Raw genomic sequence first — 23,827 nt, 5'->3', positions numbered from 1 at the left:
TTAGAATTGAAAACAAAATGTTTATATAAAAATAAATGAAAACAAAAATCCATCGAGATCTAGTAAAACATCAAAGTAGGACAAAAATAATAAAATAAGTCAACTGAAAGGGAGACCGATATAGTATATAATATACAAGACCGTCTCTTGATTCTTTTTTCAAAAGGTCCAAATTGTTTCTTTAGTTTTGATCCATATAAGTAAAAACCGAAACGTAACAAAACTTAGATAAATTGAAGATGGAAAATGTGTGTATTCACAATAATGCCCGAGTCATCTTCCCACAAATCCACCGGTTATATTCACAGAACACAAAAGCACAAAGAAAACTCAAAAGAGGTTCAGACACGAGAGAGAAGACACAGTTCTTGGGTATCAATGAGATATTAAGCCATTCATATCAAAGTGCTAGTGAGAAATTCTCATCAATGATGTTACCTACTTCACGAGTTCAAAACTCTTTCAATGGCGGAAATGTAAAACTCTTTGGGCATTGTACCCATGATCGACTCTCGTTTCTCACCGTTCTTGAAGAGGAGCACTACAGGTACAGCCTTGATCTCATACTCTTCAGCCACCAACGAGTCACTGTCTGCATCCAGGACATAGCAGTTTAGCTTTCCAGCATAGTCCCCTGCAATTTCGTTTATTATCCGGTGGACCATCCTGCATGGACCGCACCAACTAGTGTAGAATTCTACAAGCACAGGCGTTTCGCTTTTCAGGACCGAGTTTTCCCACGAACTTTGTGTAACTTCAGCTGCTGCACATAGTCAAACAAGGAAATAAAAGGATTTCAAAACTTAATATTCTTCATGTCATGCTAATACCTGAAACAACAAACCATCAGAAATATAACACGTGTCCTGTCTCCTGTGTAACCAAAAATGCGGACAAATACTTCAACATGTATTCTTATTAGTGTACTAAGCGCTGTGGAAGTTGACATCAAGTCATACAACTAGAAGAAAACATCAGAATAATGGTATGATATTCCATCTTAGCTGTAAGCTATCAAAAGCATTTGGTTATTCAGTAGTACAATCTTATTCTGTTTTCCACCAAACAAGATGGTTAGAGATCAATGTAAATTCCATAGAAACTATGAGCTCTAAAGGAGCTTAGAACGTAGCTAACCTAGTTTCCTACACTCTTTAAGCTGCTTTTCTATAGTCTCAAGCGGCAAGATCCTCACGCTGTTCTGATTCCACGCTTGTATATATATCTCTCTCTCCATGTTCACAGATTTCAAACTAGATCATGAATAAGAAAATAAGATAGACCTACATTTATGATCTAGGGAACACTATAACTTAGGAGCAGAATCATAAGGTAAAGGCTGAAGAGTAAATTCTAAATCAATCAAACACAGTCTTTGGATCAATAACCACTCGATTATAAAAGTTTCTTGATTTCTACTTAGAGAACCACACGAACACTTCTGATCAATTATCATCAGTACCTTTGGAATCACGCAGGCAGAGAGCAGAGAATCGGAGGCCAGAGCCAGATGAAGATACCAGGGATCGTCTATCGGAGATAAGTAGGGAGCGAGGGGAGAAGCTAGTCACTGGGAACAGACGCGACGGAGAAGAAATCGATCGAGCTGGGGGCAGTCGACCAGCGTTTAAACACATAGACGAAGAAGAAACCGCCATTGAAGAAGGAGTACTGATTTGAGAAGCAGAGAAGAAGAGTTTTTGGGTTTTCTCAAGAAAGAAAGAAAAAAAAAAAAAAACAGAAAGTTGGGGGAAATAATGATGAAAGAGCATTTTCATGATTGGCCAGATCTGAGATAATATTAATTAATATGGAGAACGGTGGGTCCCTTACACAGAACTTCCACCTGTCACACTATTCGCGTGGTTTTCTGAAACCACGCCTGTTCATCCGTTTTTCTTCATGTTCACCGGTTCATATTGTTTTCTGAAATCAACCGAACATTTCCAACAAGCCCCTTGTCCACCCTTAAAATAAAGGGTCCAAGGTGTAATTCTCCGATAGTGATCTTCAAATTTTATTTTTTAAAGACTTATATTTTACACTTTAGTCTTCAATTTCAATTTCAGTAATAGTTCATTATAGTCATTAAAATTTTATAAATTAACAATAAACCCATATTAATATATGGTATTGACATAATTAGTAAACATATTTAATTATAACATCAAATTACTTATAATAAAAGATACAAAACATTAACACATAAAATTACATATAATAATAAAACATAAACAATTCAAATTACAATATATATATATATATATATATATATATATAATACAAAACTAATCAATACGATTATTTCCATAATGCTCCCAAATATGCTCAATCAAAGCATTTTTAAGTTATAAATGAGCTTTCTTATTTTTTATTCAAAAATTACGTGCTAAAAATTGTTGAAAACACATATCTTCGTTTATGGTCATCTCAACGTTTATTGGCGGCGCCGGTCTTGCATCTCTGAAGGTAATACTTCATCTATGGATAATGTGGTTTCAGCAAATGAATAAATTCTAGATTTCTTGAAAGAAAGTGCATCATCTAGAGAAAAAACTTATGAGATGGTTCAGTTACACATGCAAAATCAAGCAAAAAAATTAGTTCTGAAAGAAATGGAGGCTGAAAATAAAATCCTGTTGAAAAATTTAAACTCCATTGATGATATTAACACTCGCCAGTTTATCTGATCTGAACAAGGAAGAATCATACAAAAAAAAACTCAGCAACAACAAACCGAAGAGAATGCTCGAAATTTATATGGAGAATACTTTGGTGATTTTGGAGGTTCAAGACCAAATTTACCTTAATATTAGTATTGTAATATATATTTCAATGTGTAATATTTCAGTTTATGGATTTACCTTAATATTAGTATTGTAAGATATATTTTAATGTGTAATATTTCAGTTTATGTATCGTTTATTTTGATGTAAAATATTATGATTGTATTATAATTTTGTATTTGTGTAAAATTTTTGAAATATATTATGTGAAATAATATGTTTATATTATATTTTTATTAATATTAGTATATATTGGTATATAATATTTATTAATATATTATTATTATTATTTAAGTGTCAATATAGTTATAATAGTAGAATGCCAAATAATAAATAATAAGTACACAATCATTAAACATATATAAATAGAATGACTAAATTGAAAAGTAAACAGTGTTTTAAAGGCCGCTATAGTGGCTCTTCAAAGTTGAGGATGTACTGTTCACCTTTGAGGGTGTACTGTTCACCCTTTTAAAATTTGAAGGGATGAAGGGCTGTTGGAAAGCAAAAGCCTTTAAAAAGTAAAAGGATAAATGACTGTTGGAGATGTTTCAAGGGGTGTCAAAATTTCCTAACATCAATTTACCCCTCAGGCTAATTTATTTTGATGGGATCAATTATGCATCAATGATAATGTATCAATTAAAATTTTGATTAATCATGAAAATCAGGTTTAACCGATTGAATTAGTTTCAACCATGAATCCATGACAAAGCAGCGTTTCCATTGTGGTATTGGCGATGCCTCCGGTTTTTTGAATATCGAAAATAATGCCACATTAAGAATTTATACAACTCAACAGCACCTAATTCGCTTTAAACATATAAACTAAATAATTAGAGACCTTTAAACGCATACAATTTATCAGATGATGTAAAATGATCTCTCATTTTTTTTAATGAAATTTTAAATTTATTGATCATGAGAGAAAATAATGGTTATATACAAACTATCTAGCAATCTAAATTAAAGAATTTCCAAAGGAACTAACTCCTTCCAATACGTGTACTGAACCAGCATTGAAGCAACCCAAGAAGACGTGACTTCTCGTAGTACCTAGTGGAGAGTATCCTCTGTCGTATAGTTTTGTCAATAACCTTGTATAGATGCTCAACTAGACGCACCACCTGATTATGACGCCTTTCATTCCTCTCCCTCCAGACATAATAAATAGTTACCTAGAAAGCTAGTCTCAAGAGAATTGAAGTCAAGTAATTGTGGGTTGGAGCACCTAGGCGGCTCAGATTTTCACTCCAGTCTGGGGATGGGGCCGGCTACAGTAGAGAACCCAGCACCCGCAGCCAAAGGGTGTAGGTGTAAGGACACGTAAAGTATAAATGGTAACGATCCTCCTGTCTTTCCCCACAGAACAGACAACCCTGCTCTATCCCCCACACACGCATACGAGTGCCTGTTGAGAGCCTGTCTTTTATCGCTAACCATGCAATGTAGGAATAACGAGGAACCCCTTGAGCAAACCAAACGAGTATGTGCCAAGGAACTGTGTTATGAGAGTTACAGATGATGGACCACGTCGCCCGAGCAGAGAAGTCCAGTCCGTACTCCCCCTCCGTCTTCTTCCATTGAACCTCGTCCTCCACAGCGGGGGTCAGACATAAACCCATCGCCTTAATCTGCTCAATAACCTGCTCAATGTGGCGATCTCTAGTGCTTCTAAACCTCCACCCATTGCCCAACAACACCTCCGAAATAGTGGCATTACTATTAATACCCAACTTCAATCTCCCATGCTCTCCCAAAATCTCAATTAACCTCCCCAATGGGTGCCAAATATCTGACCAGAACTTGGTAGTCCTACCATTATGGACAGACATCCGAATGAACTGCTTCGCGAGAGGCCGAAGTTGTAGAAGCTTCCTCCAAATCCAAGATCCTGCAGTCCCATCCCTTACATCCCAAAATGAGACGTTGCGCAAAAGAACTTGCTTAACCCATTTAATCCACAAGGAACCAGGGTCACTGAAGACACGCTAGATCAGTTTAAGTGCAAATACAATGGAGACCTCTTTTATACTTCACACACCAAGACCACCTTCCGTTTTCAACTTACAGACGTCTGACCATACCACTTTTGATTTAGAAGTGACATTGGGGGAGCCACTCCACAGAAACGCTGCACACAAGCTTTCGATCTCGTCAATACAACTTTGAGGAAGACAGAAAGCCGAACACCAGAAATTCGTAATGCTAGCTATTACCGAATTAATGAGCTACAACCGTCCAGCGAAAAAGAGCGCTTTGCTCGTCCAACTTTGGAATCGAGCTTTAATCTTCAGCAGCAATAGCTCGTAATCATTCTGCGTCATCATCTTCGTGGTAAGTGCAAACCAAGATATTTGATAGGAAAGGCTGAAACTGATAGTCCCACTGCGGCTGCTGCTGTTTCCAGAACCTCCTTCCCTCTACCCGCTGCAAAAACTGTAGATTTAGCTACGTTTATACACAAGCCTGACATTTCCGCAAACGACTGAAACACTTCAAGCGTATTATTCAGAGAACTAGGAAGGCCATCAGTGAACACAACGATGTCATCAGCGAAGCTTAAGTGCGTGAGCTGAATATCCTTGCACATAGGATGGAACCTGATACTCCTATTAAGGACTGCCCGGTTGAGGAGCTTGGAGAGGACATTGCTCACAATGACATATAGGTACGGAGATAGGGAACAACCTTGGCGAATTCCTCTAGAGCTCAGAAAAAAAACCTTCGAGCTCGACGTTGATAGAAACTGAGAACGTAGCAGTATCCATACACCTCATAATCCAAGTTACAAACTGCGCGGGAATGTTCATTGCTCTCAAAGTAACTTCAACGAAGGACCAGTTAACTGTATCAAAAGCCTTCAATATATCGAGCTTAACTACTGAGCGAGAAGAGACCGATGGCTTGTGGTAATCTTTCACCAGCTCAGTGGCTAAGAGGACATTCTTCAGTAATAACCGCCCTTGAACAAATGCGCACTGATTCAAATCAATAGCAGGGGGGGGGGAGAATAGCTTTGAGCCGATGGGCCATGATTCTCGATATTATTTTGTATATCATGTTACAGCAGGCTATCGGACGAAAATCACTCATCTTCTCTGCGGTAGTTGTCTTCGGAACCAGTGATAGGAGCGTCACATTGATACTCCTGGGTAGGAAACCGAACAGAAAGAAAGACTGAACAGCTGTGATCAAATCCTTCCTCACTACTGTCCCAGCCGCTTTGTAAAACTCCATAGGAAATCCATCAGGACCAGGGGCCTTGTTTGCAGGCATAGAGAATAGAGCTCCTTTAACTTCTTCCGCTGAGACTGGCGCAGTCAACATAGCAGCATCCTCCGAACTACAACGAAAGTCCAGAATATCCTCCAGATCATCTTGTGTAACCTCACCCGCTGTGACAAATTGCCCCTGCAAGAACTCCTCATAGTAAGAAACCACTTCTGCTTTAATGTCCCCCAGTTCCGTAATGATGCGGCCATCTGCGGTAACCAAGCGCCTGATAGCGTTCCGGGAATTCCTACTTTGACAAGTTTTATGGAAGAAATTTGTGTTGCGGTCTAAGCCCAGCCATTGAACTCTTGATTTCTGGAAGTAATGATCTCTCATTGCATCTTTGCACCACTAATAAACAATCATAAATTTAGTTTTACTAATAGGTCTAAACCAATTGTCTGTTTCTAAGCAAAATAAATAAATTATCTACATTAAAATTATAATAGTATTGATCATTACAAAACCTATAAATTAAAATACATAACATAAATACAATGCATTTATTTTTTTATGACAAATAGACTAGTTTAATTTATGTACTATTATAAAGTATATGAAAAGTTTAATCATTTTTGTAAAAAAAAAATTAAATTATTTTCTGGGGCTTTGCCAGGTCAACCAGTGTCGATTCACATGTTAATAGCGGGTTTAGTTAGATTTTTAATTAATATGTTTTCACTAAATCCGTATTTTGGTGAAACATATCAGTTAATATAACTTTAATAGAATGCTACATGAAGAACATAAGCCAGCCCAGATTATATACGGCCACCGGGTTTACCTATTCGAACGCAGATCCAGATTGGATATAAAAACACTGTTTATATCTTAATTCGACTATAAGCCACATATGTACCCCTCTAAAAGAAGTTAAATAATTAGTAAAATAGAATGCTTTCATCTCCCCATTTAAATGTGGGTGCACTATTTGTCCTCAACATTTGGTTTCGGTTCGAGTATTTTGTTTTCTATGTTTTGGTTCTAGAAATTTAAGAACCGTTCAGATATTTACAAAGTTTTGTTTGGTTTCATTTGAGTTATTTCAGTTTTTGGTTCGGTTCAGTAAAAAAATTAAAAATGGCTAATATGCAAAAAGGGTCCAGTTCAGTTCCGGTTTTATTCTAATTTTTCGGATATTGATTTATAAATAACAATATCGGATAATTTGAGGTTTTCAGTTTAAATATCGGGTAATTCAGGTTGTTCGGATAAAATATCAGATACTTCAGATAATTTTTAATATTTTGAATAAAAAGTATTCAAGTAATTCAGTTTTTTTTCCAGGTAAATTGGTTTATAAATAGTATTTTAAGATATTTGGTTATTTAGAAATTAAATGTAATTAATATTTATAAGTATAAGCATGGGTTTATTTTTCAATCAACTCGAATATATATTTTTGATTAAATATCTACATTTAAATGTTACAAAATAAGCACTATAGTTGTACACAATATTATATGCTTAATGTTCTAATGGATATAATTTTGATTATGGAATACGTAATCAGGTTTTAGAATGATACAAAAATATAAGCGATAGAATTTTAAAATATATAAACAGGTTTAAATAAAATCAGAGTATATTTTTTACATTTATTATCATTTTGATTTATTAATGTATCAATTAATAATATCTGCACCTTAAAAACTGATCCGGAACTGACCCGAAATCAGGATTCCGGAACATGTTAGGCTCGGTCTATATACTCGAACGGAGTCTTAAATTGCAATATCCAAAATACGATAATGAACCCGACCTGCACTGATCTATATATATATTATATTTAAACAAATATATATATATAAATTATAATTATACTTATAATAATAGTAATACCTAAAATTAAAATTATAAATTAAATATATTTGTTATTTTAGTTATATATGGTTAAAAATAGATGCTTTGGACGCAAAATACTCAAATCAAATTGTATCCATAGTAAATTTTGTATAAAAATAACCCATTTAAATTATATCTAATATCTTTGATTACTTTATATTTTTGGTAAATTTGGATAGTTTAGATATAAATTATCTGAATCGAATCGGTTAGTTTGTTATTTTGGTTAAAATATCCAAATCTGAACCAGATGTAACGGGCATCCAAAATTTTCCAGTTATTTTACATGAGAACCATACACACCCCAACCCAAGAGGACATGGCCCAATTTTTATAATACCTGTACGAAATCTTTTTCAAAATCCCAAAATGATAACTGATAAAATCGACCTGTTATACCTAGGCTTAATCTTAACTAAACCACGGCTTAATAATTACTAACAATTATATGTATCTACTAGGGGTAAGCAAATAAACTAAATAGTACAAATATATTTTAAATTTAATGAAAATTTTATTTTATTTCTAATTATAATTTTCACTATTTTTACTACAACTTTTACTATTTCCTTTTTCGAGAAATAATATATTTGTTACTATATTAAAATAATTCATTAAAAAGTATAACTATTTTAATTTTTCAAAATATTTTCTTTTCTTGAATTTAATAGTTTTTAATACATTTCTTCTTAAATTTAAAAAATTCCGAAATGAAAAGCCAATTTTTTTATTAAATAAGCAAGTATCATAAAATTATTTATGTATTATATATGAGAAATATATTTATGTTGTTTTTATGTTTCTTCAAACTCACATCAACAAAATTTTGAAAATAATGAATTCCGCAATTGTTTTCTTTTATTGACCACCAAAATTTAGGCTAAACCAAAAAAATAACAGAAAATCATTAGTTGTGGAACATTTGATGTATTGTTAATATATATGGTTCAAATATTTTTTTTTTTAAACATTTGCACTGATGTCCAAACTTATAATAGTAATTATATTATTATTAATGATGTAATTAAAATATTGACGACTTATCCAAGAAAATAATTTATTTGATTAAATAGAGTAGTTGATTGTATTTTGTAGGAATTATATATCACTTCCCAAATTAAAACCAAGTATTTAATGTTGGTGAATTACTGACCAAACATTATAAATATCCAAAAACAAATATAGCTGACAATATATATACATATACGTTATTTGTATTTTTAGTAGTGAGATATTCAGTGTGATTTTTTTGGGTGGAGACTTGTGAGTTGTGAGTGTGTTTTGTGGATAACTATCGATATAAATTAAAATTAGACACATTCATTTCATAACTCAAGTTCGTATATGTTATGTCTTCAAATAACCGTATACTTAATTTTTAATATAAATAAGTATTTTAGTTTATTGTTGGAACAAATCTGACTTTCGTTCCATTATATTTTTTTGAATAATTGTTTTTGGTTTAAATGCTTTTTTTTTTGTGTATTGTTGAAGTTTTAATCTTAAAAACAATTATCGTCTCTTTTTTGTTAAACCTGTTTGTTGTAAAAAGTTGATGTTAGTTTCGTTGCTATTGAATAAGTTTTCTGATATATTATAGTAATTATTAACGAAGTTGATTTATATTTTTGTTATGTCAGTATATATATTTTAACTTGTTTGTTTAGTTTTCTTTGTTTTTGTTAGACTATTTTATATTGTGTCTTTGTTGAACTATATATGCAAAGGCATATTTTATTTTCATATCAGTATTAAAATTACGGTTAAATTTTTTCACTTTTGTACATAATATTTTATATTTTGATGAGTACAATAACTTTACATTTTGTGTTCACAGTACTTACAAAATATTCTTTTATACTAAAACCAATTTAATGAAAATTTCGTGAATATTTAATTTATTCTCAATTATATATAACATTAATTTTCAATATTTTTCTATAACAACTTTTACTATTTGTTTTTATTATTGTCTTTATAAATTACATATTTTTTTACTATTAAAACAGTTCATGATAATTTAATTATGTATTTCACTCTTGATATTTGTTCTAGTTTATTTTTGAAAGAAAGGATAATGTAATTTTAAAGAATTGTAAACAATTGGATTTAACACAAAAAAGAATTGTAAACAATTGGATTTAACACAAAAGCATAGATAATTTCTTTTGATATGTTTAGTTATTGAATTCAATTTTATTTTATGCATTGTTATTAAAATGATGATTTATATGATCCTAAAAAGAAAAAGGTGATTCCTGATAACAAAAAACATATTTTAAATTAGGTAAACAACACAAAAAATAGCTAACTAACTATTTCTAATTGGAAAGACGCATGTTTGTTTGGATTTCTAACTATTTCTAATTGGAAAGACGCATGTTTGTTTGGATTTTGACCAAGCGTCCTTCGCTGCAATCTGATATATTGTGTCAGTGGAGAGTCTGACCAAGCCTCTCATCAATCTGAATACATCTACGAAGCACCACACTTGAATTGTTACACAAAATTAGGTTGTCTTTTGACCTTTTCAGCCTAAATTGTGAACATTCCTGAGCAGGAAAAACCTTAGGATCTCAATCAGCTAAAGCCAAGTCTGCCCAGAACCAGAGAAGACACAACTCTGACCCAATTAAACAGAGGCATGGATAGCCATGTTAGAGTCTTAGAGAATCGTCAGCCCAAATCTCTCTCCAATCGTTCATGTACATATACATAAAAAAGAAGAAGACAATATCATGGGAGAACATAATGGGTTTCAAACTTGATATGTGATCAAGAGTCTTTGTGCCTTCATTGTTGTTGCCCGCCATGAGATAAACTTATGAAGCTATGAACTCAAATCATCAATCTACAGAGGAAGCTCCACACATACCTAATTAAATAGGCCCACCAAAAGAGACGCCAAAGATTTTATTCCTACACTTAAACAATCTGAGCAGACGATCAAACAACAAAAGGATTAAAGATTACATATCAGATTTTTTGTTGAAATCTGAAAAAGAAAAGGGAAACTGATTCTGATATGGATAGAAGTTTATATATCCGGTTAAGATCATGGGAAAGATCAATTTCGAACCGGAACAAAAACATCAAACTAACAAAGGTATAAACAATCCGATTGAGAGGATGAAACGGAAGGGAAGAATACAAAACATTGCATTTCTCTCTGTCTCGAAGATGTGTAGAGAGAGAACAGAGTGTTGGGGTCAAAATCGGTCACGACGGAATCGATGTCCGAAAGTCCTCAGAAAAACCGAATCTCGGTCAAAACTTCAAAAGCCGAGAAAACGAACAGCCGAAACGGATCGCCCGGCGAGCTCGGCCGTGACACCGGCGAGCTGACACGGGCCAGCTCGCGACTCGCCGGCGAGCTCGGCTGCGACACGAGCCACAGCTCGCCCAGCGAGCACGACCGTGTTGTCGGTCGACTCGCCGGCGAGCTCGGCCGCGACACGAGCCAGCTCGCCCGGCGAGCACGGCCGTGTTGCCGGTCGACTCGCCGGCGAGCTCGGCCGTGACACGGGCCAGCTCGCCCGGCGAGTACGACCGTGTTGCCGGTCGGCTCGCCGGCGAGCTCGATCATGCCACGGATCAGTTCGCCCGGCGAGCGCGGCCAATTCTCCATGGACCATTTCGAACCCGGTCCCATCCCATAACCATGCATCTTCGTCTGAAGTTTCCGTAACTCAGTCTTCGGGTCCGTGGATACGACACCAATTGATGTGCCCTGGTTCGTGGATCAGTCCATTGGAGCCAACCAGCATGGAGATCAGGACGTTCTGAACAATTTGACCGAGGTTCGTTCATCCGACCGTACCGATCAGACTGACCAAGCCGTTCCGCGTGCGTCCCGATTGGAGCTTCGGCTGGAACCACGTCCAGACGACCTAACCGACCGAACCACAGCCCGTCTTCCCCAACCAACTCGACATTCTAAAACCCACGGTCGAGCCAGACTTAGCTTGGGTCGTGAAGAAACCAAAGACGGACATGCATTCTTATCTGGCGGACCATCCGGACAGTCCCGCAAGCGTCCTTATCTTTACCCCGTGCATCCATCTGGTTCGGATGAACCTGGACATCTTGACTAGTCTTCTCCATTTTCCGTGCCTTGACCAGATCTAGTCTTCTCCATTTTCCGTGCCTTGACCAGATCTAGTCTTCTCCATTTTCCGTGTCTTGACCAGATCTAGTCTTCTCCATTTTCCGTGCCTTGACTAGATCTAGTCAAATTTATATTTTCTATGCATTGTTTTCCTGCATTTCTATTTATTGTCTTTGACTACAAAACACTATAAATATGTAGTCCCTTTGATGAATAAAAGAAGTTCATTTTGGTTGTTTATTTTCGATTCTTCTTTTCTCTGAGTGAGAGAGAGAGTTCTTAGCTAGTTCATCGGTTTGAACCGGCTTGTTGATTTGGTGGTCAGCCAATCATCTTTTGTGTCGTTTGGTGGTTAGCCAACACACCTTCATCGTTTCTTAGGTGGTTAGCCTTAGATCGTGGTATATCAAGAGTCATTCCGCATCTCTTGACGATCCTTTCAATCCATCTCAGTTCCAGAAGTGCCATCGCCTTCTCGGTTCATATCAAACACCCGGCCAAAGCCATCCTTCCCGTTTTGGGCGTATCAACTTGGTATCAGAGCCACTTTGGCTGGTTTGTTTTCTTTCATCTTTCATCTTCTCATCTCTCCACGTTTTTTTCTTTTCTTATTTCTTGGATCCGGGCTGTTCCTTTACTCCCTTGTGATCGCCTATTATAAAAAAAAAAAAAAAAAAATCGATAAAAAAAAAAAAAAAGTTTTGGCGTGAATCACTTCTGAAGAGAAATCCAGGGGGAGTGGTGGAAGAGAAACCCTGCTGGCTGAAGAGAAATCCAGCCTTAGGACAGTTAAGGCGGATCCATATCAAAAATCTCTTCATCTTACCTTCTCTTTTCTTTTTCTCACAAAAGTTTGTTTTGGGTTTTGATTGCTGAATTTTGACTGCCTATCATCCTTTGAACCAGTGAAAGAACTCTAAGTGACCATCTAAAAATCGTGAGCTAAACACTTTGAGAGTGTGAGGATTTTTATTTGCTAACTTTGTTAAGTGTTTCAGGATGTTTGGACTTCTCAAAAAATCAAAACCACTACAAGATGATGTCTACTTTCCTTTTAAAACTGTTGTTGAAAAGAAGCAATTGATTTTTGACAAGAGACAGTTTGCTTCTAACGAATTTGATTCTGTGCAGAAACAAAGGAAGAGACAAAACAGGTCCAATGATGAGAAGTGGGTCAGAAGTGGTGATCGTCCCTTCACCAAAGCCAAGAGAAGCAACCGTGTAGTGCTTGATCAAAACGAGCTTCAAACTTATGCTAGTTTGGAGAAGATGTTGCATAAGGCAATTCATGCTATCCGACAGCTCAAAAAGAAGGGAAACACCAACACTTCTTCGGCACCAAAACAGCAATGTAAGTCTTCTTATCTTTCAAATTCTGATTTGAAAACTAATGAGATTTCTTTTGATAAAAGCAAAGCTGTGAAACCCACAAGCAAAGCTCATTCCACCAGGTGCTTCAAATGCCATAGGATCGGTCATTATGCTAACAAGTGTCAAAAGCAAAAACCGTTGGTGACTTTGGAGAATGAGAACCTTGAAACCGAGCCAGAAAAGGAAGAGCCTTTGCCAATTCAAATACCGGACCAAACTCAAGGTGAGCATTGTGCTGATTATGGTTCTTTTGCTTATAATCCTTTTCCTTTTAATGTTTCAGATTTGAGGACAAATCTTTTTGAAGAGGAAGGGAATGATGTGCCCTGGTTCGTGGATCAGTCCATTGGAGCCAACCAGCATGGAGATCAGGACGTTCTGAACAATTTGACCGAGGTTCGTTCATCCGACCGTACCGATCAGACTGACCAAGCCGTTCCGCGTGCGTCCCGATTGGAGCTTCGGCTGGAACCACGTCCAGACGACCTAACCGACCGAACCACAGCCCGTCTTCCCCAACCAACTCGACATTCTAAAACCCACGGTCGAGCCAGACTTAGCTTGGGTCGTGAAGAAACCAAAGACGGACATGCATTCTTATCTGGCGGACCATCCGGACAGTCCCGCAAGCGTCCTTATCTTTACCCCGTGCATCCATCTGGTTCGGATGAACCTGGACATCTTGACTAGTCTTCTCCATTTTCCGTGCCTTGACCAGATCTAGTCTTCTCCATTTTCCGTGCCTTGACCAGATCTAGTCTTCTCCATTTTCCGTGTCTTGACCAGATCTAGTCTTCTCCATTTTCCGTGCCTTGACTAGATCTAGTCAAATTTATATTTTCTATGCATTGTTTTCCTGCATTTCTATTTATTGTCTTTGACTACAAAACACTATAAATATGTAGTCCCTTTGATGAATAAAAGAAGTTCATTTTGGTTGTTTATTTTCGATTCTTCTTTTCTCTGAGTGAGAGAGAGAGTTCTTAGCTAGTTCATCGGTTTGAACCGGCTTGTTGATTTGGTGGTCAGCCAATCATCTTTTGTGTCGTTTGGTGGTTAGCCAACACACCTTCATCGTTTCTTAGGTGGTTAGCCTTAGATCGTGGTATATCAAGAGTCATTCCGCATCTCTTGACGATCCTTTCAATCCATCTCAGTTCCAGAAGTGCCATCGCCTTCTCGGTTCATATCAAACACCCGGCCAAAGCCATCCTTCCCGTTTTGGGCGTATCACCAATGTTCCGTCTAAAAAACATCGTCGAAAGTATTCGGGAAGTTGGGAAGGTTATGTCTCTCAAACAGTTTCCTATTCTTCGTTGTAGAGCAGGTTACGGTTAACTTAACACCAACTGCCTCGGCTATGCGAAGAAACAGGGTTCCGTTGGAAGAACCGTGCCTATACCAACGGCTACTTTGCGAGTAAAATCGTAAAAACGCTTAAGTCTCGATACGGCCCAAATAGGGTCCGAATTGCGGACAACGGTCCATCTTTGGTCCCAAAAGACTTGAACCCAAAGACTGGTATGACGGTTTATCTCATCCGCGGGGAGAGATAAATGTCAAATTTTCGAAGATAATCACAACGAAGAAGGAAATATGGAAAAGCCCGCTTCACGACAAATCCGGTCCGAGAAGAGGTAAACCGACCTAAGGAGGACCTAGTACGAAGAGAAAGGGGGAGCATTCTAAAAGCAAACTTAATACTTAGAGTAATTTAGGCTTTTTTCCGTTTTTACTATCGAGCTGCGACTCGACTAGGTTAGAACTTAGGTGGCTAGACTAGCGAACATACCGACAGCTCTCGTGGCCTAGGATCTTACCTGTTGTTCACGCTCAAACGCGAATTCGGAAATAAGACCTCTTTGTTCTCTTTTCGCTCTTTTCGCTCTTTTACGACTTATTACTTTCGAATCTTTCACATTGATTGTGTTGTGCGTGGCCCAGCAGATAACCGGGACCTTCAGGGAAGGCTAGGTTAACTTGGCTTTCCTTTGATTAACAAAACTCGACGGTGTGAATTTCGGTTCCGACAGTTTGGCGCTAGAAGGAGGGGGGTACAGATCTATCTCTCTCGCAACCACACACGCTCAGTCCGATATGACGACCAACGCTGACAAAGACCCGCAAACGCACGACGGGACACCCGTCGTTGCCAACGTTGATAAAACTCCAGCTGGAAACGTATCAACGGTCACTGCCGACACCGCGATACTAGAGCAGATGAAGGAAATGTTTGCCTCCGCTCAGAAAAAGACGGACGAACAAGGAAAACTCGTGGCCTCTCTCGCAAAACTGGTGGAAACCTTAACGGCGAAGGCCAGGAGCAAAGCCCCGCGCGGAACCACAAGAGCCCGCAGCGGTAGAAGACTTGATTTCGAGACTCCGGGCAATCGAGCTGCACACGCGGACAAGGCTTCCTCAGGCCAAAACCCTGATGAAACGCTCCAGCCAGGTCCACAGCCAACTGTGGAGAACCTTCCACCTCCTACCGGGAGCAACGAAGGAGAAGAAATCGAGCTCATCGACCTGGATATAAGCGACCAGTCCGATCACTCGAACGACGGTGCTGACATCCACCCAAGAAGAACGCGAAGCCAATCCGCTCGGCAGGACGCGTCCTTCAAAAAACCCATGACCGAGGAAGAAGAAAACCTCTATTGGGTAGAATAGGAGGAGCTGGCCGAAAAGCAGGCCAGGATCCACCGCGGCCAACACAGACAAGCTCGCAAGGCTGCCAGAAATCCTGATGAGATCCACGATCTCCGCGAGTACATCGCGAAAACCGCAGCGGAGGTGAAAGCGGTGAAATCACAAATCCACCACGCGACAAGCGCTGCGCCCGAGATCGACAGACTTCTCGAGGAAGCACGCAAAAAACCGTTCACTGCCGGATTACTGAGACCAACGTCTCGGACCCGGGGAATATCAAAATTCCCATCTACGATGGCACCACCGACCCGAAAGCGCACCTTCAGTCTTTCCAGATTACGATGGGGAGGTGCAAACTCAAGGAACGCGAACGAGACGCTGGCTACTGCCTCCTCTTCGTCGAAAACCTCAAAGGAGCCGCGCTCGAATGGTTTTCTCACCTAAAACGAAATTTCATCGGAAGTTTCTGCCAACTTGCTTCAGAGTTTCTCAAGCAGTATTCCATGTTCATGGACAGAGAAACCTCGGACGTCGATCTCTGGAGCCTGTCTCAAAGAGAAGACGAGCCACTTTGCGAGTTCATGAACATATTCAAGCTAGTAATGGCAAGAGCCACCGGGATCAGCAACAAAGTAGCGATCGATGCTCTGAAGAAAACTCTCTGGTACCGGTCGAAATTTCGGCAATGGGTATCCCTCGAAAAACCGAGAACGATTCAAGAAGCTCTTCATAAGGCAACGGACTTCATCGTAATGGAAGAGGAGATGAAAATCCTCTCCCAGAAGTACAACCCGCAGAAGACGCCCACAAAAAAGAAAAGCTCTCGAAGATGTCCACCACGAGGGAGAAGACGTCCAGGGCGAGCACAACTACACTATCAATTCCGAACAAGGGAAGACCTCCGGAAACACCAGGTCCAGGAACCAGTATAAGGATAACTCCTACTGCGAGTTCCACCAGACCAAAGGTCATTCCACTACGAACTGCAAAGTTCTCGGCGCAAGGCTAGCCGTAAAACTCCTCGATGGCGACCTCTTGAAGGTCACTAGCATAAAAGACCTCATCCTGGATTCCGACCGCCCTCCCAGGACTGATAAAGAGTCTCCCGAGAGGGACGCACACGTAAATCAGTTTGGCGAGAAACGCGGAAGAAGGCAGGATGACCTTGGAGACAATAGTACCCGCCGGAGGATAAACATGATCATCGGAGAATCGCAATTCTACCGCGACTCTGTTTCATCCATCAAGGCCTACGGAAGAAAGGCGGAAACAAGTTCTAACTGGACGACTCGGTCCCTGACCGACAACGCTCCAAACGATACGATTGTTTTCGAGGAGGAGGAAACCGTCGGACTCGATAAACCTCACTGCGACCCGCTGGTCATCGACTTGGTGATTCGAGACCTCGAAGTGGGAAGAATCCTCATCGACACAGGCAGCACGGTCAACGTCATTTTCCGCGACACTCTTTGGAGAATGAACATCGAACTCGGGGAAATCGTCCCGGAACCAAAACCACTGACCGGTTTTTCGGGCACAACATCAATGACCCTCGGATCGATCAAACTTCTGGTCATGGCAAGGGAAGTCACGAAAATCATTGACTTCGCCGTAGTCGATAACCTGGCCATCTATAATGTTATCATGGGAACCCCATGGATCAACGCAATGAAGGCGGTACCGTCGACTTACCACCTTAGCATCAAGTTCCCAACACCAAACGGAATAGCAGTAATCTAGGGATGCCAGAAACAATCTAGGCTCTGCTTTTTGACCGAGCATAAGCTACGACAAACTCGGAACACCCCTGCGGTTAGCCCGAAGCGAGTCAAGAAAACTCAGAGTACTCCCGAAGGTTCCACAAAGAGCGATTCAGAATCACTCGCCCATGCAACGGCTCCGGACAGCGACGCGATCCCGGAGTCCATCGCCCTACCAGCGGAAAACCCGACTCACGACACGGCCACCAATTTAACTAAAGCCTCAACGGTCGAAGTAACAGAAACGGCCCTATCCAACGAGTAGGAACGCCCGCAACAACAAAGCAGAACTACGAGATGGCTTGATCCTCGAAAGAGGTACGTAGGCAGCTTGTCCTATTGACAAGTTCAGCTATCCCCCTCTCCAAAAGGGGGGGGGAGTGGGTACGTATACTCGTATACTCCCACAAAGTTTGGAATATCCACAAATGTACTAGATATTTTCGAAACTATTCCAATAAAACTCATTTTATTTCGGTCTCCCGATTCACTTGCAATAAGCCACAACAATTGGAGATTAACCTGAGAAACACCCAAGACAAGGGTCTCCAAACACACATACCTTTCAAGCAGTCCTTGGATGTGAACTAACTTAAACAACAATCACTGCGTATCAATGGTCAAGCAAGACCAAATACATCTTCTCTAAAAACGAAGATCGTAACTTTCTCACTACAAAGGATATACCTTTCGGAAAAAGCGAGACGTCGTAAATATTTTCGAGAGATATTATCCAAACACACGGTCCGTCCGCGACTCTAAAAATTGCCCGTCGATTGGCCCCGACGGACAAACCCAAAACGTTCTAAAAAAAGAACTCGTAGTCTAACCATTCGTAAAAGTAAAGGTTCTCTTACATCCGACGAGGATACCATAGCGCGCTATACAAGAAATCCAAAATTTTGGTCAGCACTCCAGACGGTCTCTGGAGAGTGCTCGGTTCGTTCCATACAAGTCATATAAGCCGGCGCCAAGTCGCGGACTTTAAATCGGAAAGAACCAGGTGGAAATCGCCCACAGGCAAAACGAGAGCCGATCAGTCGTCGCACAGCCTTAGAGCCGAAAGTAAACCTAGGTCTTGCCCTAAACCCAGTCCTACTGGTCCACTAACATCTCAAGACATGATACGAGATCTTAAAAACATGTCCCATCGTCTATATCTAATACGCTCACGAAACTTCGCGAAACTCCTAAACGTTTCCGAACGCCCTCGTTCAGTAAGAGCAAACGAACAAGACGATAAACTAAGAGTTAAGATACGAAGTGACTACTCGTATCTTTCCCTCACACTTGGCAGAAGTATAAACTAAAACGCACAGAATGTCAATCATTCATCATATATATAGAAGCCGCAAAAAACGGCTAGGACCCAAAGCCACCAAACGGCCGGTCTCAAACACATAGTTCACATAGCCTCGCAAGGCCATAACACACATAAATCAAATACGGCCACACTCGGCCTAGATACATCAAACCTCGAAATAAAACTAAGGGAAATAATCCCAACAATCCTCAAAGCTCGAAGTCGAGGAACCCGGACATGGAGATCCCGAACGAGCTCACGGGCTGATCCACCTCTCCGTCCGCGACTCCGGCACCTTCATCACCGACACCGGTTCCCGCTTCCGCCGTGTCCTCCGAGACCTCGATGGAATCCCAAAGCTGTCGGACCCTTCCTTCGATCGGAGGAACCAAGGATTTGGCATGGGCACACCCGTTCATAAGACCCGACATCTCAGCGACCTCGGCAGGAAAAGAGAAGTCCTCGTTCTGCGACTTGTAGAGGGTAGAAACCGAGCCACGACACTCGCGAAAATCGCCCACGAATTCTCGAGCATCCTTAAAGCTCTCGAATTCGGTGGCAAACAAATCAGCCCTCCGCTTCATTTCGGCGACAATCGCTCTCTTTCCTCTCCTCTCCGCACGGACAAGGGCCCGAGAATGGAGTTCAGCCTGTCTCCGGCTCTGTTCTTCGACCTCCTTCCGAAACCGAAAGAGTTCTCTTTCAGCCTCCTCGGCTTTGAACTGAGAGATACGCGACTCCCGGAAACTTCCGTCGAGCGCCGCATTGAACACCCTCATCCCCTGTACGAACTTAAGATCGGAAAGGGAAAAAAAAAAAAAAATTTTAGATCAAAGTTCAAAGGATAAACCTCGTTGATTAAGCTGGAGCCTTCGGCGACTACTTTCCTCCTCGACTCTTCGTCCAGCGACTTATAAGTAGTAAAACCGGGAGGCAGGTCGGTAAAAAAGTTGCTGGGAAGGGGAACCTCGCTGGTTCCACTCCTTTCCCCTGGGGAGAAACTAGGGTTCCATTCTGGCAGCGGAAGGTTTCCCAAGACGTTCTTGGAGGCAACTCCCTTGCCTTTCCGAGACCTGATTCTCTGCCTCTGAGCGGGCAAGACATCAATGACCGGTTCTACGTCATACGGAACGTCCAGAGGCTGAGAGACGGCTCGAGATCGATGGAGCTCCACCGCGCTTCGAATCCGTTCGACGGTGAAGGAATTCCAGAAGAACGGCCTGCTGCGGAGAAGATATCACTTGGCAAAAAGATCGGCAGGAGTCGGCGGAAGGATCCTGTTCACTGCAAGATAATAAAAAAATCATCTTCGCATGTTTTCAAGGTATCAAAACGAAAAATATAGCTACTCGTATTACCACGGGTAAAGTTCCACTCCCGACGGAATAGGTGGAGGTAGCTCTCCTCGACAGACTCCCCATCTAGCCGGACAAAGAAAAAGTGCTCGAACCATGCCTTAGGATGTGAAGTGTGCCCCTGAATTATAGCCATACCCTTCTTTGGCGCCATGCGGTATGAGCCATCGATCCTCGTTCCTCTCGTAAACCAAAACCCCTCGAAGTCGCCAGGGTTAAGATCCATTCCTAGCTCGTAACTCGAGATCAACACGCCGAGCCAATGCTGCAAGGCCGGAACGCTTAGCTGGCTGATCGAAAGCCCAAAGTGGTGAAGCGCGCAGACGATGGTACCAGGGATCGGAAACCACATGCGGCAATACACCAGGGAGGCCTCGTAGCAAATAAAGAAACCTTCCGGAGGGTTCTTCGCACTCTCGTTGCCACTCGGGATCCGAAATACGACTTCACTTGGAATCTGGTAAAAATCCCTGAGAGTCGTGAGGTAGTCGGGAGAGACCACGCTCGGCGTAAGGGGCGCGTTTGGCGACCTCACGGGCCTCTTAGGAATAATGTCTTGCGAAGGCGCAGGCGAGCCGCAAAGAGCTTTGTAGTACACATCCTTTGCTTCTTCCTCAACTTCAAACTCATCTTTCGGGGCGATCACCTCATTGGCAGAAGAGTCACTCGAAGATGAGTGTGAGGAAGAATTCATCTTTGAAGATCCTTTTCTTGAAGACATTTTCTTTGAGCAAAGAGAGATCTTGGAGAAAAAATTTCTATCTTGGAGGAATCTTTTCTTAAGGAAAGAAGTGAGTAAAGAATTTGAAAAACTTACTTCCCTTACTTATACAATTTTTTTTTCTTTACTATTCACCTTCGATCTTTCGACAAACGATTACGTCTAAATTCCACCTAGAACAGACCATACCGTAAGCTAGGACCTAACACCCAGGTCCACGGATCCTTGCTAGCTGGGGGGCTAACTGTTGGGGTCAAAATCGGTCACGACGGAATCGATGTCCGAAAGTCCTCAGAAAAACCGAATCTCGGCCAAAACTTCAAAAGCCGAGAAAACGAACAGACGAAATGGATCGCCCGACGAGCTCGGCCGCGACATGAGCCAGCTCACCCAGCGAGCACGGCCGTGTTGTTGTCGAGTCGCCGGCGAGCTCGGCCGTGACACGGGCCAGCTCGCCCGGCGAGCATGACAGTGTTGCCGGTATACTCGCCGGCGAGCTCGGCAGCGACACGAGCCAGCTCGCCCGGCGAGCACTGCCGTGTTGCCGGTCGACTCGCCGGCAAGCTCGGCCGTGACACGAGCCAGCTCGCCCGGCGAGCACGACCGTGTTGCCGGTCGGCTCGCCGGCGAGCTCGATCGTGCCACGGATCTGCTCGCCCGGCGAGCGCGGCCAATTCTCCCATAACCATGCATCTTCATCCGAATTTTCCGTAACTCAGTCTTCAGGTCCATGGGTACGACACCAATGTTCCGTCTAAAAAACATCGTCGAACGTATTCTGGAAGTTGGGAAGGTTATGTCTCTCGAACAGTTTCCTATTCTTCGTAGTAGAGCAGGTTACGATTAACTTAACACCAACTGCCTCGTCTATGCGAAGAAACAGGGTTCCGTTGGAATAACCATGCCTATACCAACGGCTACTTCGCGAGTAAAATCGTAAAAACGCTTAAGTCTCGATACGGCCCAAAGAGGGTCCGAATTGCGGACAACGGCCCATCTTTGGTCCCAAAAGACTGGTATGACGGTTTATCTCATCTGTGGGGAGAGATAAATGTCAAATTTCCGAAGATAATCACAAAGAAGAAGGAAATATGGAAAATCCCGCTTCACGACAAATCCGGCCCAGGAAGAGGTAAACCGACCTAAGGAGGAGTATATAAGGAGGACCTAGGACGAAGAGAAAGGGGGAGCATTCTAAAAGCAAACTTAATATTTAGAGCAATTTAGGCTTTTTTCCGTTTTTACTATCGAGCTGCGACTCGACTAGGTTAGAACTTAGGTGGCTCTCGTGGCCTAGGATCTTACCTGTTGTTCACGCTCAAACGCGAATTCGGAATTAAGACCTCTTTGTTCTCTTTTCGCTCTTTTATGATTTATTACTTTCGAATCTTTCACATTGATTGTGTTGTGCGTGGCCCAACAGATAACCGAGACCTTCAGGGAAGGCTAGGTTAACTTGGCTTTCCTCCGATTAACAAAACTCGACGGTGTGAATTTCGGTTCCCACACGGAGAGAGAAATCTCTCTCCATAAATCAAAATATATTCAGTTGAAACCAAAGAAAAATTTGCTCAGACCGATCGATTAACATTATGAAAAAATAAATTTCTATTGCTATTAGGAATTGTGAGGACGATGCTAGGGATGAAGCTTACCTTTTTTAGGGTGGAGACTCACCGACTGCAAGAGGAATAAGAATCATTGAATGAAGGATCGTGGCTGGGATCGTGGTTATAGCGGGTGAAAGAGTTAATTAATAAGTAGTTAATGGTTGAATCAATCCAACTTGTAACGGTTCGGAGGTGACAAATCGATAACAAAACGACATGAACAGACATCAACACATAGATCACTCACGAAGTCTCAACTCACACGACCTTTCAGAACACCCGCTGGTGGTAGACGAAATCAGATTTTGGAGGAGACGACGGACCCTATAAACAATAATACTCGGGAAGAAGATGAAGGCAAACAACGGGCTACATATTTTACCAAGAAAAAACAATGGGCCAAGTTGTTGTTTGTTTCTCAGCCCAACACACATTATCCAGAACCTACAAATAATCAAACCGTATAAGTCCATAAAAAATCAAAAGTAAGCGAAACTTTTTCATTTAGCAGGACACGTGTCGCCACCTCCTTGCTCTATTTGATCTATTTGATGAGGTGGCAAGAAGAGAAGAGAATAATCTTCTTCTTTATATTATAAGATTTGTGAATCAAATATCTTTTAATTCGAATATTCGGTATCACATAACTAAATCCCCGCTTAATAACTACTGCCAGTTATATGTATCTATTTGTCAACCAAATATCGTAAAAATACCAATCATAATCCAATTTACTGCATACTCAAATAATAAATATTATCTAATTATTAATATTTTATTTTATCAATTAAAAATCTGTTTATCTAATTTTAATATTTTAAATTCTAAAATATTTATTTTATAAACTTAGATTAATTGCTATATTAAGAGAATATCTAAAATATACTTTACCATATATACATTTGTGTTTTGACCTGCACATTAAAATTACATGTACTTATTCTACATATGTATATGTTTGATCAGCACATTAAAACAAATACACAGAATAATTGACAGTATATATTTTTTTTTTTTTTTTTTTACGTCAAAAGACCATTCTA

At 40.6% G+C, this 23,827-nt stretch overlaps 2 protein-coding genes and 1 long non-coding RNA gene across 3 annotated transcripts; 1 reads left to right on the top strand and 2 right to left on the bottom strand.

The window, feature by feature from the left end:
- Positions 1 to 215: 215 nt before the first annotated feature.
- On the bottom strand, positions 216 to 1,882 carry LOC106445639 (thioredoxin M3, chloroplastic). Its single transcript, XM_013887224.3, has 2 exons — positions 1,463 to 1,882; positions 216 to 763 (listed from the first exon to the last, which is right to left on the bottom strand). The coding sequence occupies exons 1-2, from the start codon at positions 1,776 to 1,778 to the stop codon at positions 444 to 446; spliced, it is 636 nt and encodes a 211-aa protein (XP_013742678.2). The 5' UTR covers positions 1,779 to 1,882; the 3' UTR covers positions 216 to 443.
- An 8,649-nt stretch (positions 1,883 to 10,531) lies between these two features.
- On the bottom strand, positions 10,532 to 23,635 carry LOC125589861. The gene is made up of 2 exons (XR_007326057.1): positions 22,830 to 23,635; positions 10,532 to 10,782 (listed from the first exon to the last, which is right to left on the bottom strand). It is a non-coding gene; the product is annotated as an uncharacterized LOC125589861 (long non-coding RNA).
- On the top strand, positions 12,713 to 14,611 carry LOC125589860. The gene is made up of 2 exons (XM_048762459.1): positions 12,713 to 13,609; positions 13,670 to 14,611. The coding sequence occupies exons 1-2, from the start codon at positions 13,015 to 13,017 to the stop codon at positions 14,074 to 14,076; spliced, it is 1,002 nt and encodes a 333-aa protein (XP_048618416.1). The 5' UTR covers positions 12,713 to 13,014; the 3' UTR covers positions 14,077 to 14,611.
- Positions 23,636 to 23,827: the final 192 nt, after the last annotated feature.

The sequence above is a fragment of the Brassica napus genome, chromosome C7, assembly GCF_020379485.1.
Source record: "Brassica napus cultivar Da-Ae chromosome C7, Da-Ae, whole genome shotgun sequence".
In the NCBI taxonomy this organism is placed as follows: domain Eukaryota; kingdom Viridiplantae; phylum Streptophyta; class Magnoliopsida; order Brassicales; family Brassicaceae; genus Brassica; species Brassica napus.
This window is presented reverse-complemented; position numbering and strand designations above follow the sequence as displayed.

Bases quoted from the DNA above. Each gene is read 5' to 3' on its own strand.
- LOC106445639 (XM_013887224.3), bottom strand. From the start codon at position 1,778: ATGAAAATGCTCTTTCATCATTATTTCCCCCAACTTTCTGTTTTTTTT. The intron at 764-1,462 runs GTACTGATGATA...GACTATGTGCAG, and splicing joins CTGCCTGCGTGATTCCAAAG to CAGCTGAAGTTACACAAAGT.
- LOC125589860 (XM_048762459.1), top strand. From the start codon at position 13,015: ATGTTTGGACTTCTCAAAAAATCAAAACCACTACAAGATGATGTCTAC. The intron at 13,610-13,669 runs GTGAGCATTGTG...TTAATGTTTCAG, and splicing joins AATACCGGACCAAACTCAAG to ATTTGAGGACAAATCTTTTT.